A 15,071-nucleotide genomic window follows, 5' to 3' on the forward strand; every position below is an offset into this window, starting at 1 on the left:
ATCTAGTGGTGTTTTAAGGGTTTTTCTCTGCTCGGCTACTTCACCTTATTTTCATTTATGGGAAAGTGTAAGTAATTCCAAGACTCTGACATTTGACATAGGTCTTAAATGTCATTATATATGGCCTGAAGTCTCACATTGAACTTGTGTAAACCTGCATAAACCCTGATATGATAACCCTGGAACAGAAGGGAAGGTTGTGATTATATTTCCTTCACTGATGATGGAGACATACAACCAAGAGGTGATGATTGTAGTTTAAATTGACTCTCATTCAGCTTTGCCTCATGTTTTTACTTTTGGCTCACTCTACGCTCTCTCTAACCATTTAAGACCAGTACAGTAGGCAGATGGTCTGGTTCTGTTAACAGATGTTGTCATGGGTGCAGTTTTGTTTCGCTCTGGTTTGACCTTACTGTCTGAAAACAGAGGGAACATCAAGGATGCAGTGTTTGAGTTTGCTGCAAGAATAAGAGGTTCGAGGGACAATGGGAGAGAAAAATCGGAGGTAGAAAGATGATTCCTCGAGCCCATCGCTCTTGTCATGAGCGCAGTGGTGCAAAGTAGAGGAGATGGGGAGGGGCAATGTTAATGTGCACTGTATCATTCATAACAGTAATACTGGCATCACTTGCTGCTAAATAGTATCATTTGTCAGTGGAAAGGGCTCGGTGTCACAGAGTTACAGATAAGCATGAGAGGACACACACACACACACAAAAACTCAGCACTCTGTGCCCTTATGTTTACCCGGATCTTACATTTTCCCCAAATTCCGAATTCTTACCCTAAAACTAAAATTGTGCTGCCCCAAACCAAATCCTGGCTTAAATCATAAGATCAAATTGAGTACTGAACTCTTGTCATTTATACAAATACAGTGAAAAATACACATCTATCAAAAATGTGAAAGCATAGTTTTAAGATGTTGTGAGCCTGAACTTCTGAAGAGTCCAAAACAGATTTGAAACCACAGTTTTAACATGACACTATTCATTCATCATTCATTAATGCTGTTCAGGAGTCAAACCCCATCATTTTTTTCATTAACATATTTTACACCTCACCGAAATGCACAGATTTATTGTTTTTCCTGACAGTAATGCCTAAGGTGTGTCATAGGCTAGACATTTCCATATTTAAGGACAAATTACCTAATTTATTTACATATTTTCATCAATTTGGCTCTGTTTGCGTTTAACTTTGGGGAAACTAAAAAAATGATGATGAAATTAAACCTGACGGAATTTGAAACACTAAAAAACAATAAATTAAATGGAATTCCTACACATAGAGCAATACCACATCTCCATCTAAAGTCACAGTTGCACTCTGACTGGTGTAGATAAACTAGTGTTCGGTCCAGCACATCTGCAGCACTCCATACTGCATACTTTTAATCTGAGCAGAATCTAACTCATATGCCTAATGACTTGGTCTTTTCCAAAGTAGGAGTTAATCTTCCACAAGACTGTGACTCCCATATATAGTGTTTAGTCTAAAATGACCATTTATTCCTTCACTCAAATGTATGTCTGCACACATGGAGTAGACAATTCCTCCACAGTGGAAAGGGCCAGAAGGAGGAGGAAAAAAATCTGTTATTATTGATGACTATGAGGTAAAATGCGTAATTTGCACTGTCTTCAACCAAATTATAACTCATATTGAAGGCAGCTAAATTTGCATAAATCTCATTAGACGCAATGAGAGGGGTTCATAAATCGTTATATTAATTAGTCATTTTTTCCACCCTTTCATAGGAAAATGGGGTGTATTAATAAAATGAGAGGGGTGTGTGATTGTGAAGCCTAATTGGTCGTTGTGTTTAGCAGTTTGGAGCGCAACTGACAGGCTTGATTTAGTTTGGCTTCACCTCTGTTGTCTGACGAGTTCCTGAAGGGAGGGAGGGAGGGAGGGAGAGGTGTGTGTGTGTGTGTGTGTGTGTGTGTGTGTGTGTGTGTGTGTGTGTGTGTGTGTGTGTGTGTGTGTGTGTGTGTGTGTGTGTGTGTGTGTGTGTGTGTGTGTGTGTGCGCGCGCGTGCGCATGTTAGTTAACCTGCAATCGTTGCATGTGTGTATGATCTGTACACAGACAATTGTATTCAAATTCACATTCACACCTCTGTAAAAACCAAAACAGTCGTCGTCATGGTTTTGAACGTGTATAAAATGATTTATTAATATGAATGTTAACTGTTTTAGTGTGTGTCGAACCTTCTGACTTTCCAGTTAAGTCCAAACAATATAGCAGGTGTGAAAGGGGCCTCAGTCCACTGTCTGGACAAACGACCAAATGTTTTTTCTAGATCAAGTGAATCATGGTTCTGATCATTTGCAGTATAACACATTTTTTGGGGGATAGTTTGGACTTCCGGACCAATTGCAGGAATTTAAGACATTAAACAATAGAAGAAGAAAAAGCTGCAGAAGGGGGATTTTCATTTCACTGTTAGTAATACCATAATGATATTACAGTGGCAATACAATTAATGGCGCGTAACGGTTCATTCATTTTCTCCATTCAAAGAGAAAGACTACTTTTTTTCCTATGCACTTTATTCAAACAAATTATCAAATACAATAGCCAAATATAAAACATGCAGACTTAAAACCAAAAGTTAGCAAATACGATAGCCGGATATACAACATGCAAACTTAAAACCGACCGGCCATCTTCAAACCAATCAATTAACTCCCTAAATTACAATGTAAAACCAAAAATAACCTTGAACCTTGGTTTGGACCTTGGTCAAGAAACCGCCCTAAGAGTCAGGGTTTAGGGATCTACGTCCATATTTAAGCTGTCTGAATGTTAATCTTTTGTGGATGGAAAAGAGAATATATACATATTTATAACATCCATTGTGTGTGATTATACCAATTCCTCCCCTCGGTCCTTTACAGTACCCTGCTTGAGCAGTTTCACCCCGGCCAGTAATGAGCCTTGTCCCTGTGGGTCGCTGGGTCTTGACGCTGTCCTCTATGTGGTTCCTATAACCTCAGCCTCGCCCTTCTCGACACATCTGTCCAGCATGTTGGATTAGCCAGCCTGATGCCACTTCACCTCTGCCTTTGATTAGCCAGCCTGTCTGAGCTCTAGTGTCTGTGATGAATGAAGCCTGTGAACCACTGCTGCTCCAATTAAAAACTCTTTACTCCTCAACCCTTTCACATGCGGGTCTGTTAGAATGTGCCCTGCGTTTGTGTGTTTTTACACTGTTTTCATCCTCAACATAAGAGTCCACACTTTGACGATGATGTGTGTTACACTGCTGTCCTGTAGGTGTATGTTTTTATAGTTATGACATCTCTCTTTCTAATTATTTCCTGAAAGACGAGGTTGTCAGAGGTGCCTTTGACACCTGTGAAAATTCTGCACATCTGTTATATTCTCCATATGTGTATATTTAATAGGTAATCTTTATACACTTCAAATAATTAAATTGTGAATTCTGAGTAGCCAATTACTGGCATTTCATTTAAGAACCAACCAAGTGGCATTTGCAGTGACAGAAAAAAAGGTTTTATCCAATACAAGTTCTTAAATGTAGAAAATGCAGTGATGTGTTTTTATGATGCTGATATATCTTTTTATGTGGCTCACTTCGATTAATGGGACTGTAGAAAATATTGCATTTGAGTGGATGCGCAGTAACAGTGTGAGCTCTCTCAATATGTTGCTCCTCAAATTCATAAATACGAGGTCACATAACAGATTCTTGTTAGACATGGTGGCCTTGACCTCTAACCTTTGACTCTGTGTCTGGCAGGTTCATCAGTGGCCCAGCTGAAGGCAACAGATCCTGAGCAGGAGCCCCTCATGTACGGGGTTTCGGGAGAAGAGGCCATGAAGTATTTCTCTGTGAACCCAGACAATGGAGTTGTCTGGCTTCGACAGCAGCTCGACCGTGAAGTAAGAGCAGCAAAGAAACACGCATACTGACAAGCTACTGCACTCGCTTACATATTATCAAAACAAAAAACTCTACACACAAGAAAAGGACAATTTAAAAAAAAAAGGTAGAAAGTGAGGCCAGTGTGCCATTTCTGTGTTGTTCTGCTTTTCTGCTTTTCTGCTCTGCTCGTGTTCATGCAAAGTTTGTGCTGATGTGTCTCCACCAGACCAAGTCAGAGATGCAGGTTGAGTTCTACGTGAGTGACATTCAAGAGGTAAGAGACAGATTTGCACTGTGATCGCAGTTATGACACCTCCAGTCACACGCTGACACCTGGATATAGCCTGACCACACGTCACACAGAGACCTTCTCTCTCAGTCCATCTCTCTCTGAGTCGCTCGCTTTCATTCTCACCCTTATTTCTCTTGTTTCTCACATGTAATCATTCTGACACCTGTCTCACTCCACACAGTTTAGTTGCTGAAATATACTGACATTCAACCTACTCTCCCCTGTGGGTGATCTGTCACACACTTGTCCTGTTTTCTTTCACTTTGAATCTTGGCTTGCTGTGGCTAATACACATTTCCAGTGATTACGGTGCTCCGCCAGGTAACTAGTGGAGGTGGCCTTGGATCACCTCTATCTTGGTGTCTCTTCCCTCAGGTTGTCAAAGACACGGTAAACATCCAGATTGGAGACGTGAATGATAATTCTCCAACCTTCCATGGGCAGCCCTACACCGTCCACATCCCAGAGGTAAGGATGACACAGTTATTATTAACCAATTTAATTCAAGGTATTAGCTAAATGTGCAAATCAGAGGTTTGGATGCACTTTTAATAAATGTACCCGATCTCTTTCCGCACATCATTTAAAAAAAAAAAATGAAATTAATCATATATAGGACAGAGTATTTCCCTCTAAACAATCAACTACAATGGGCTTTGGGCAACGAGCATTTGCCTCTGAAAAAGCATGTATGAAATGCCTCCCATCTTGACTGTTGCAACAGTAGTAATTGCACGGCGACTACTACTGATCATCAACTTTTCATATTGCTTTCCGTCTCTGCTGGCCTGGAAATAGCTGCTTTTTCTGCAGCTGTGATCTTCCCACGATTTGAGGAGTTGTCTTCCAGCTCATGTTCAGCGTGAACGGACTCCTTTATAGGGAAGAAAAACACTCACTGCAGTGGAGACCTCAATCTCTTTTCTCCTCTTCGTTTCTGCCTCTTCTCTGTCCTCTCTGTGAGTCTTCTACCTCCCTCCTCAGCTCTCACTTATTTCCATCGTTCTCTCTCCTCTTTGCCCTCTCGCTCATCTAATCCTTGATATGAAGTAATTGCTAGAGTGGGGAGTGGAGGACTTCAAACAGGGGCTGAAATCCACACACACAAACAGACACACGTCCACATATCTTGTTGTGTATATATTGAGCACAAACCCCTTTCTGAGTCTTCACCAAATCTTCAAAGCCAGTGGCTTTTTCTCTTCTCAATCCATAAAGTCAGGCAAATAAATGGGAGAAAGGAGGACTGTTTGGATGAGGATGTTTAGACCACCCACCAGGGAAGGTTTTCTCAGGCCAGAGCAACCACGGCTCAGTCGTGTGGGACTCACTTATAGTCCACATACAGATTTTCCAAGCTCTGCAAACAATGGGCTTCAGTTTAGCCCCCAGAAAGCCATTAAACTGAGCTGTGTTTGACCCTTAGTCACTCACATATTGCTAGTTTCCTTGAATCACTCAGTGAATTACTGCGTATGTCAGTCCTGCTCTCTCAGTGCTTATAAAATTTAAGCTTTTTTATTTGAGGCAGTGGGATGTGGTAATAGATCTGATTCTCTCAAACACTACACACAGCTGTGAGTGTAATTCAACAGCATTTCTTTACACTGGAAGCAGCTGCAGCCTGTAACAATGAGACATAACATAGTCATAATAAATTATGCAAAGCTTGTGTATGTGAGCACAGTGTGAGACTAATGCAGGTGGGATGTCTTTTATCACAAATCTCTATGAACTTATTTGTTTGTGTGCCTTACTTGATAAATGAGATACTGCAGATTAATTCATATTTTTATGACTCTGTGTTGTTATAACAATGCAGCACAGTCCATTCTGTACAAGAAAGCTCTTCATTAAAGCCTTCCCCCTCTTCCACTTAAAGCTGTGTGGGAACTTTGCTCATTTTCATTCTTCCTCATTGTACCCTGTCCTATACCTCCACGCTTTTCTCCATCTTATCTTGTTTACCACAACTTGCGTTACCTGCATTTTTATGGCCTCATTACCTCTGTGACACTAACTGACCTCCAGCAGGCGAAGCAAACATGCTGCGACATCACTCAATCATGCTGTCACTCACTGGACATGCCCCAGTAACTGGGGGTTAGAGGCCCATCAGCGCTACTAGATAATGCTGCTGAACTTTAGTGCACAGAGAAAAAGATTGGAGAGGTTGATGGCATGACAGGATAGTTAAAGTAAAAGAGGAACAATGACAGAAAGACAAAGGTTTCAAATGATGAGATTTAAAAAGAATAGTTACAGGCAGAGTTGTATCAATATGGGTCTGACACAACTCAACAGAGAGCAGTTGAAGCAATGTGAGTGGCAACGTGAGCAGTACAGTGTGGAGAGAGGGGGTGGAGTGTAAATGAATGTCGTTTTAATTTGTAGAGTCATAAAGAGGGTGAAGGGGAGCAGGTGGGCTGCTAGCATTCCCTCTGTCAATGCTAATGAGCTGGCCAGATTTACAGCATCCACACACTCGAGCAGCCAGCAGCAGACATTGAATTCAAAGAGCAACGACAATCACCAGAAATAATGTTTTGATCGAACAGCAGATGGGCCACAACCCCAAATCCATTAATGGATGAGCTGATGCAGTGACAGAGAAGTGTTTTTCATATTCCCTAAACACGACAGGTAGTCAGCTATTCTGTAACCCCCAACGTTGATCAACTCAAAATGTTTGGCTAAATGTCAGAATCTGTGGAAAACAGAGTTGCTGTCTCATCAGCTGTGGTACCATCAATGATTTTAAAGAACAACTTTCCCCCCAAAACGCTCACACACCTCACATACATCTGCCTGACCCCCACACTCCCTGGCAGTCCGTCTGTCTGCCAGCGCCTCTGTGATGATATCAAATGCCAACACAACTTCTCTAACTCTGCCCAGTAGGTGCCATCTCCTGTGGTTTTATAGCTGCCCCTGACCACAAACAGGTTTCTGTTAAACTCGCTTGGTTACTCCAGCTGATTTCTGTTCTACACATGCAAACAGTCTTTTTGCTTTTGTTGGATATACTGCCTGTTCAAATGTATTGTGTATATAGTGTAGACATTTTCCCATGACCTTAGAAAGGTATAAGTCTGTTGTTTTTTGGTTGAGTTCCTCCACATTTTGCATTTGTTTGAATTTAAATTCCATCTCATTTTCCTCCTCATTCATCCCTGTCCTGTAGTAGATACGCAGTGCGGTGGAATCCTACCTTTGATAACACAGATGCACAGATTGTATAGCAGACTTCAGACCAGCGCTGTAATGCAGCACATAGAAGGATTAAATTTATTGGCAGACAGGCAAGAGGCTCCAACTGATAGAAATCAAAACTACATCTGTTTACTGTCTATCAGGTTTGTCAGGCAAGTGAGCAAATCCCTCCTCAGCTGCTATTTTCTATCAGCCATATCTCACTGTCCCTCTCTAACCCACAGAAAGCCGTGATGAACTCCTGCTGATGTTATAGAAATGGCTACCCATGGTGTAAACACCTTATTTGAAAGTCAAGCAACTAGAGAAAGAAAGACACTTTAGTCTGGTTTGAAGCTAAAAAAAGTTTCTGATGTTGCTTTGTTTTTTTTAACCCCGGAATGATGAGATTTGAGAGCTTTTGGTAAGGACTGACGCCAGTGTTGATGTGCTGTAAACAAAAACACGTGATCTCAGAGGTGCAATTTATACATCGTGTCCTGCCTCCTGCAAGCGTTAACCAGGCGCCTGAACGTTCTGGAGATTCTACTGTTGTTATGAACGCATTTGACCCAGAGAATCTCCTGCTGCATTTTTCATCTGTGAGAGGCAAAGTCTGGAGAAAGTGCGAACACAATTGTCCCGACAATTTCTTGAGTTTATGTCTAAAATTGCATTAAGTTGTTCCTCAATAGAAACATAGAAACAAGAGCCCATCTGATCTTATTAATTAATATTAAAACAGTTATTTGTGCTCTTAGCATAGCATACGACCATGAACAAACGTCTGTCCTATTGTTGTTGGGATTGATTGTGACTTTTTTAGTTGGATAATTATATGTATGCATCAACTCCTCACAGTCACTATGAGGACAGTTATGTATGAGAGCGAAATTCAAACCAGCATCATGTTAGCTCATAAAATTTGGCTGTTGCGTCCTCCAAACAATTTTGACTTGATTAGCGTAACAGCATCGCACACACACACACACACACACACACACACACACACACACACACACACACACACATATGCACTCATATTATAGATAATATTGGCAGAGGGTATTTGAGAGCTCCTATTACGCCTGTGAATGAGCTGTTTAGTGGTTTATGCGGGATCTGGCAGCAAAACAAAGGCATCTGCTATTTGATGTGCTCTCTGTCTCTGTCAGGTAGGACATAGATGAATTTGTTATATCCCTTTCTTCTTTGCCTTTGTTCCCTAGAAAGCTGAAATTCAGTCCCTAATCTTTTCTCCCCTCCTGACCCGTATCTTGGCATGATACAGCATTTAAAGGCTATTTGTTTACCAGGTTACAAACAAATATTTTAGCCCTAGACGGCACCTACACTATATGGATGTTGTTGCAAGGTTCTCTGGTCTTATTTATAGTGGAATATATTTATTTTGAAATTACAGTCGTAAAGTCTTTGTGACTTAACTTCTACAGTCGCCCTTCAATTACAAAGCACACAAGCCAAAAAACACACAGCCTTTTGATGAAACCCAAAACACTTAGAAATGCACACATTGCCTCCTAGAAGGTGGATTTATCCAATGATGATTTCAGTATCATCTCTCCTGGTCTCTCCTGTAGTGTAATTGAATCTAGTGGTTACTGAGCTGGCTGGTTGACAGGCGCAGGCCTCAAAGAGAATTCTGCCTGACACTAAGACCCTGAGCCCCATAGGGAGGGATGGAGGGATTTAGGGAGAAAGAGAGGAAACGATGGATAAAGTGAAAAGGTTAAATGGGAAGCAGTCAATATTTTACTCACCTCAGGCTCCATATATAACTTTCTCCGACATAGATTTAGTGCTTAGGATCCAATGAGAAGCAACATTTGTGTGTTTTTTTTTTTTTAAGGGATCGTTATTGAAGAATTTTCTCCATATGGTTTGTCATGTCATGTGAAAAAGATCCTCTGCATCATATCTTTATACCATATAATGAAATCATGAGTTCAATTCAAAATAAGTGGTATATAAGTGTTGAAACACTAATCTGTTCGGAGGTTTGAACTTTTTTTTATCAACTGGCCGTTTCTGATGAACATATATGATCATGCTCTACAAACTAATCTAACTCAGACGATAACTACACAATTTTTTACACAGTGCAAAGGGAGTACATATGGCCAATTTAGATACAGGCCCGGGATGTTTTACCAGCTGTTTGTTCTCATATATTTCCAACGGAAGCAGTCCTCTAATTTCAGTTTCCACATTTTACCGGTGGTTGTGTGTGTGCGTGCGTGTGTTACACATCTGCAGCCTGTTTTAATGTGTGGAGAGTACATTCTTTAAGGCGTGAGTCTTGTCATTCACTTTCACGAACAAGGATTCATTTGTAGACCTCAACAAGCCTTTCAGGTTAAATGGCTGCTTAAGTTAGTTGTCAAAGAGGATGTCGGGCTTGTAGAACAATTTCTCTGCACATCCTTTCCAGTCCAGGGGTTAACGCATCAAGCACCGTGCATTACGTACGCTGCCACTCATGAAGGTAAATCGCATCCTCTTCCTCTCTTTATGTTTCTGTCATTTACTTTATTCCACTGAGCATGAAGAGCACCTTGATTTGCGTGCTATGCAGAGATGGGTGTGGATTTGTCTGTCAAAAACGGGAGGGCTCCTGTTTGTGAGTGACCATCGAAAAGTGTATTTCTGAGAGGGAGAGCAGGGGAGAGAGAGAAGTAAGGAAGGTAAGGTGGGAGAAAGAGTGAGCGAGAGGGGCAAGATTGAAGGGGAGAGAGAACGGCTTGCACTCCCCAAAGCCATTAAAGTTTGATTCACCCACTCCTCACTCTTTGAATAAATCAACCTGTCGTTCCCTTTCTCCCTTTCTTTCAAGTGTGTGGGTCCCACCTCTCCATCCCCACCCCCACCCCGCCTTTGGCGCTCTCCTTCCCTCGGTAGAGTTGTGAATTCTGACAAGGTTTTGCGAGCATGGAAGACAGTTGTGCATCTTGTCAGTCCTTCCCTATTCTGCAGATCCCTGTGTTTGTGTGTTTATGTCTGTGGGAGAGAGGAGGGGAGACAGACCACTAACTCTCAGGGCTTTTTGCAGTGTGTATGATGCCGTGGTTATGGGAACAATGTTCAGTTGAAAGAGGGAAAAAATGAATATGTTGAAAAAATGTGTTCAGCTACAAGTCGTGCATTAAACCTCACCACGACTCCATTTGACATTGTGCAAATTATTATGCCTTAATTCTTATTCTTTATTCTGCAAATGACGATTCTTTCCCTCTGTCTTCGGTGTCTCAATATGCACCTCCCTCCCCATTCGATTTTCCCCATCACTGTTCCTCAGACCGTGGCTCGATTTTTCCTTAATAGAGCTTTATAGCCTTTCCAATTTGCTCAAATCTATTTTGGCTGTCACTTCCACAATCGAGATGGCAGGGAGAGAGGCATTAAAGAGAAATTATGTATTATGGAGAAGTATTAGAAAGTCGAACAGGAAAAGAAATACTGTGGCAACCTACTTTTCCCTCCTCTTGTTGGTATTTTTCAATGTTCAGTATAATAATGTACCAGTAGGGCTCATAGTTATTTTTCACAATACATAGTGAGTAATACAAAAGTTTGCTGTAGATTACAATACGCACGACTGTATTGGATTCATCTGGTAATTAAATGTGCTACTTAATTATTTATTTTTTTGTCACTAGCCACACTGTTCAATTTGCACCTCAATTCACAGGTTTTGCAGAGCTATGTTACAGCAGACATACATGACAACCTCAACAAATAACTCAAACTAATTAAGGTGACAAACAGATGTTTAAGCTCCCACTCGCAGCCCATCTCTGTCAGATCCCTGCCTCATTTTCAGGTTGTCATTCCAGTCTATCTGACGTTGTCTTGCAGTGTCTCGTTTGGCTTTTCCTCGTGAAGAACAAACAAGCCCTCTCGCCCAACTAGCTGAGGAGATTGAGGATGGTGATTTTGGTCGTTCTGTCACACTGTGGTTCCCAGGATGATACTGTACCATCAGTTTAACAGGCTGCACAGAGAATTGCTGCTTTCAACTTTAAATATGTTTTTTAGGGTTTTCTGACTGAATCTTTGAAAACACGCTGCAATGTACAGAGCCAATGTGTACACAGGAATCTGTATGTCATTGCAAGGACTTTTGCCAAGAGATTACATTCCCTGTCCTCGTAGAAGAAGCAGTGTAGAAAGTATCATGTCATGTTATTTTCTTATTTTTTACAACATTGCTAATCACTTTGTATTATTTCTGTATATTTTCAGATACAATTTACATTGCAGTTTGTTTTCTTTTGTTGTCCTTTCTGCCTTATGCCAGTTTAAATTGTTTCACAGTGTTCATTTAAACTGGTCTACGTGTTTCTTGTTTCTGCACTTCACTATCTTGCTATGGAGTTTAAGAAACCTCGTAAAAACAAGCCTTCTTTTCAATGAATGATTTCGATGAATGTTCTAAAACTATTAATGAGCATTAAAACAAAAGGAAATTAGCTGTTAAGTAAATAAACCCCACAAAATGTAAGCAGTAATCAAGCTTTAAGGAAAGCTCATGGCATTCTTCATTAAAACATTTATGTAATTTATACCATTATCTTGTTTTTAATGAACTCGGGAAATGTACAGAAATATGTGCGGTAGCCTCTCCTTTCCTCAGGGAGTACAGCAGAACATACTGAGTTTGTAATTTCATGTTCACCTACAGGGAAGTTGGTAGTTTTTTAACTTTGTTCATTAGCAAGCCTGGACAGAAAAAAAATAGTTGAGATATCCTACGGTGAAATGAGGCTCTGGTGTGTTGTATTATTCCGTTTTATTGTCAGAAAGAGAGAGAAGAGTCAATATGTCTTCTCTGTCCGCTCCCTAAAGTAATCAAGGTCAGGTTTTCCCTGTTGTCATCAACCAGTGCCGATAACCGGAGCCCGTCAACTCCCTCCTCATCCGAAGAGAAGCCTTTCAACCCCAACAATCGTCCTCTCCACCTCCTCCTTGGCTCCCTGTTCTGTTGTGTCCCCAACAGAAGTACTTTGATGTATAATTGAGTTGTGCACTCGACCTCTCCCCCCTCCCATTTCTTCCACTCTTTCCTCTGTGCCCCCCAGGACTCAGCTTATAGAAAAGGTAGGTTAAAGGGGGAGAGGAAAAAAGAGGAGGAAGCAAGAGAGGGGAGGGAAATTGAGACATTGCGTTAAAGAGAGATTTTGGCAGGCGTAGGGCTATTGGATTGTAGCACGGCTACTTTATAAGAAAAGTGTTAGGCAGCTAAGAGCTACTACTAATACAAACCTTAGGCGAAATCGCTGGAGTTGCTACAAATGAATCAATAAAATTCTATTACCAAATGTTGTTACTTGAGCAAAGGGAAAACACAGACAGTTCCCTGACACTCCTCCTGTTGAACACTACATAAGTTGTGCCATGTCTCATCAACAAGATGTAAGCTCATTTGAAAATGCCACATTCCACTAATTGAGATAAAAACAGATGAAAGGGGAATAAAATGGTGGAAATACCTGGGTGGGATATTTGCTCTGTTGTGGAAAACACCACTTGCCGCGTAATGATCACTTCACGCAGGAGATAATTATACATGTCGCCATTCTATATTAGTGTCATTACTGCTGCCGGTGCTTGTTACTCCTCTATCACCATACAACAGGCGCACAGCTTAAACCCTGTAAACCTCAGGTATAATTCACTATAATAAACTAAAGTTATCTTTTTTTTACATCTTGTTCACATCAGTCTTCTACCTACATGCAGTTCTTTGGCTTCTTATCTCTGTGTCCCCGCTCTTCTCTGCTGCAGAGCTACATAGAGTGATTGCAAATGGAACCCAGTAGTGCTGCGGTTTCTCTGTAAGGACTCGGATCTGTTTGTATTTCTTTATGTCACTTTCACATTTAGTTCAGATCAGTTCAGTTGCGTTTGAGATAAAGCTCAAATTGCAATCTGGCTTCAGGGAGGATGTTTGAGATCAGTGGGATGGTTTGTGTAAATATTTTGTCCTATGTTGACTACTGGTATCTCCCATACTCGCAATATCTAGTGCTACAGTACACAGGAGTGGAATTTATAGTATCTGCAAGCATAACATTATATAAGTATACCATAGAAATACCACTCTGTAATGCACCAATATGAAGCCTTCCAATTCACACATAATACATGTAAACTGTGATTGTATTCTAAATACCGAGCTCAGTGTAATCTAATAGTCGTCAATTGTCAAAACATCACATATCGGATGGGATAACTTATATTATTGACCAGAACAGCTAATATAGATATATATGCTGTAAAGTGACACATCCCAACGAGTTGATTAAAAGTTTTTGGAGGATATTATGTGGAATTTTTCTTTAAATTATTATGGAATATTTATTCTAATTGCTTATATTTTCTACTAGGCTGATCTTCCTGCCATCTTCTTGGCCTCTCATCTTTTTCTCTCTCGCAATTACAGTTGCGACAAAAAATGTCTGCATACTAATACAGGTCCCAGTGCTCTACGATCATCACACACCACAGTCCTATCAGTGTTCCTTAGCAGAAGGGAGCCCTTTAATAAGAATACCCTGGCTATGTGGTCACTGCTGAAAGTCAGAGATAGTAGTGATGAGTTAAAATGCGCACCCACACACACACACACACTGTACTTTGGGGAGTAACCACTGTCATTCTTCAAGCACTGGAATAATGCATGAGAAAAAAAGGCCCCTGGGGTCATAGTGCAGGAGAAAGGCAGTCAACATATTCATATGTAGTCAGATGTGTGTGCAATTGGTTGAAGTCTGTGAATTATGCATTGGGCAGGAAGCATGTACATTTCTGTTGTGTGTGTGTGTGTGTTTGTCTATGTTTATATGTCTGTGTGTTGAGAGGGGGGCACCTGAGACATCAAGTAGAGCCCTTGCGATACCCCATACCCGAGGCTACAGATAGGACGAGACGTTGATATAGAGCGCAGTGGACCTAGATTACCTGACCAAGGAGATTCAGTGGTACAGAGTTTACAATGAGGTCAAAACGCACAAAAGACTGGAAAACAAGGGCACACAGAGATACAAGCAGAGAGGAGGGTATCTATTCAAAACAGCAGAGTATCGAATCCCATGTGATGTTGCTGAGATGAGAAAGTCTGGCTCCTCTTGGTCATTTTCTTCAAACACTCGGTGCTGTTACATATTTATAGGTGTGATAATTGACACGGACAAATAAAGATATGTTTATTTAAATAAAGCTTCAAAACCAAAGGGTTTCGGCTGTAATTGTAATTAGAAGGTATTGAGACAAACAATAGAAATGATCCAGAAAAATTGTGACCTGAAAAAGCAAATCACCTTTTGGATTGAAAGGCTAACAAATTAAAATAAAAGGTGACTTTTAACTGTTGTGCTGTATTCTTATGATGTGATGCTTTGCAGATTATACAGACTTCGTAACCACAGCAGTGCAGGCAACTCTTTTTTTTTTTCCAGCACTGCAATGTGCTGCTCTGATTTTTTTTATTTGTTTAATTGTGAAGCGAACATATAATAAGCTCAACCAATCAATCACCTGCTGAGCTGAAACCTGCACATCTAATCCTGCTATCAATGTAGTTACTAGATGTATGTATGTGGCATTTTCTTTGTGACATAGCATCACTATGTGTTTTCCCAGGAGCTTTACACAGCAAATATATATAAT

At 40.8% G+C, this 15,071-nt stretch overlaps 1 protein-coding gene across 2 annotated transcripts in view; it reads left to right on the plus strand.

Moving 5' to 3' along the window:
* Window positions 1-15,071, plus strand: part of cdh23 (cadherin-related 23) — a 157,549-nt gene that overhangs the window by 35,389 nt on the left and 107,089 nt on the right. For both annotated transcript variants that reach the window (XM_034608223.1, XM_034608225.1), the window contains exons 4-6: window positions 3,773-3,915; window positions 4,125-4,172; window positions 4,566-4,658. In XM_034608223.1, coding sequence (XP_034464114.1) covers window positions 3,773-3,915; window positions 4,125-4,172; window positions 4,566-4,658 — 284 coding nt within the window. The remainder of the gene's footprint in view (window positions 1-3,772; window positions 3,916-4,124; window positions 4,173-4,565; window positions 4,659-15,071) is intronic.

The sequence above is a fragment of the Hippoglossus hippoglossus genome, chromosome 15 (assembly GCF_009819705.1).
Source record: "Hippoglossus hippoglossus isolate fHipHip1 chromosome 15, fHipHip1.pri, whole genome shotgun sequence".
Classification (NCBI taxonomy): Eukaryota; Metazoa; Chordata; class Actinopteri; order Pleuronectiformes; family Pleuronectidae; genus Hippoglossus; species Hippoglossus hippoglossus.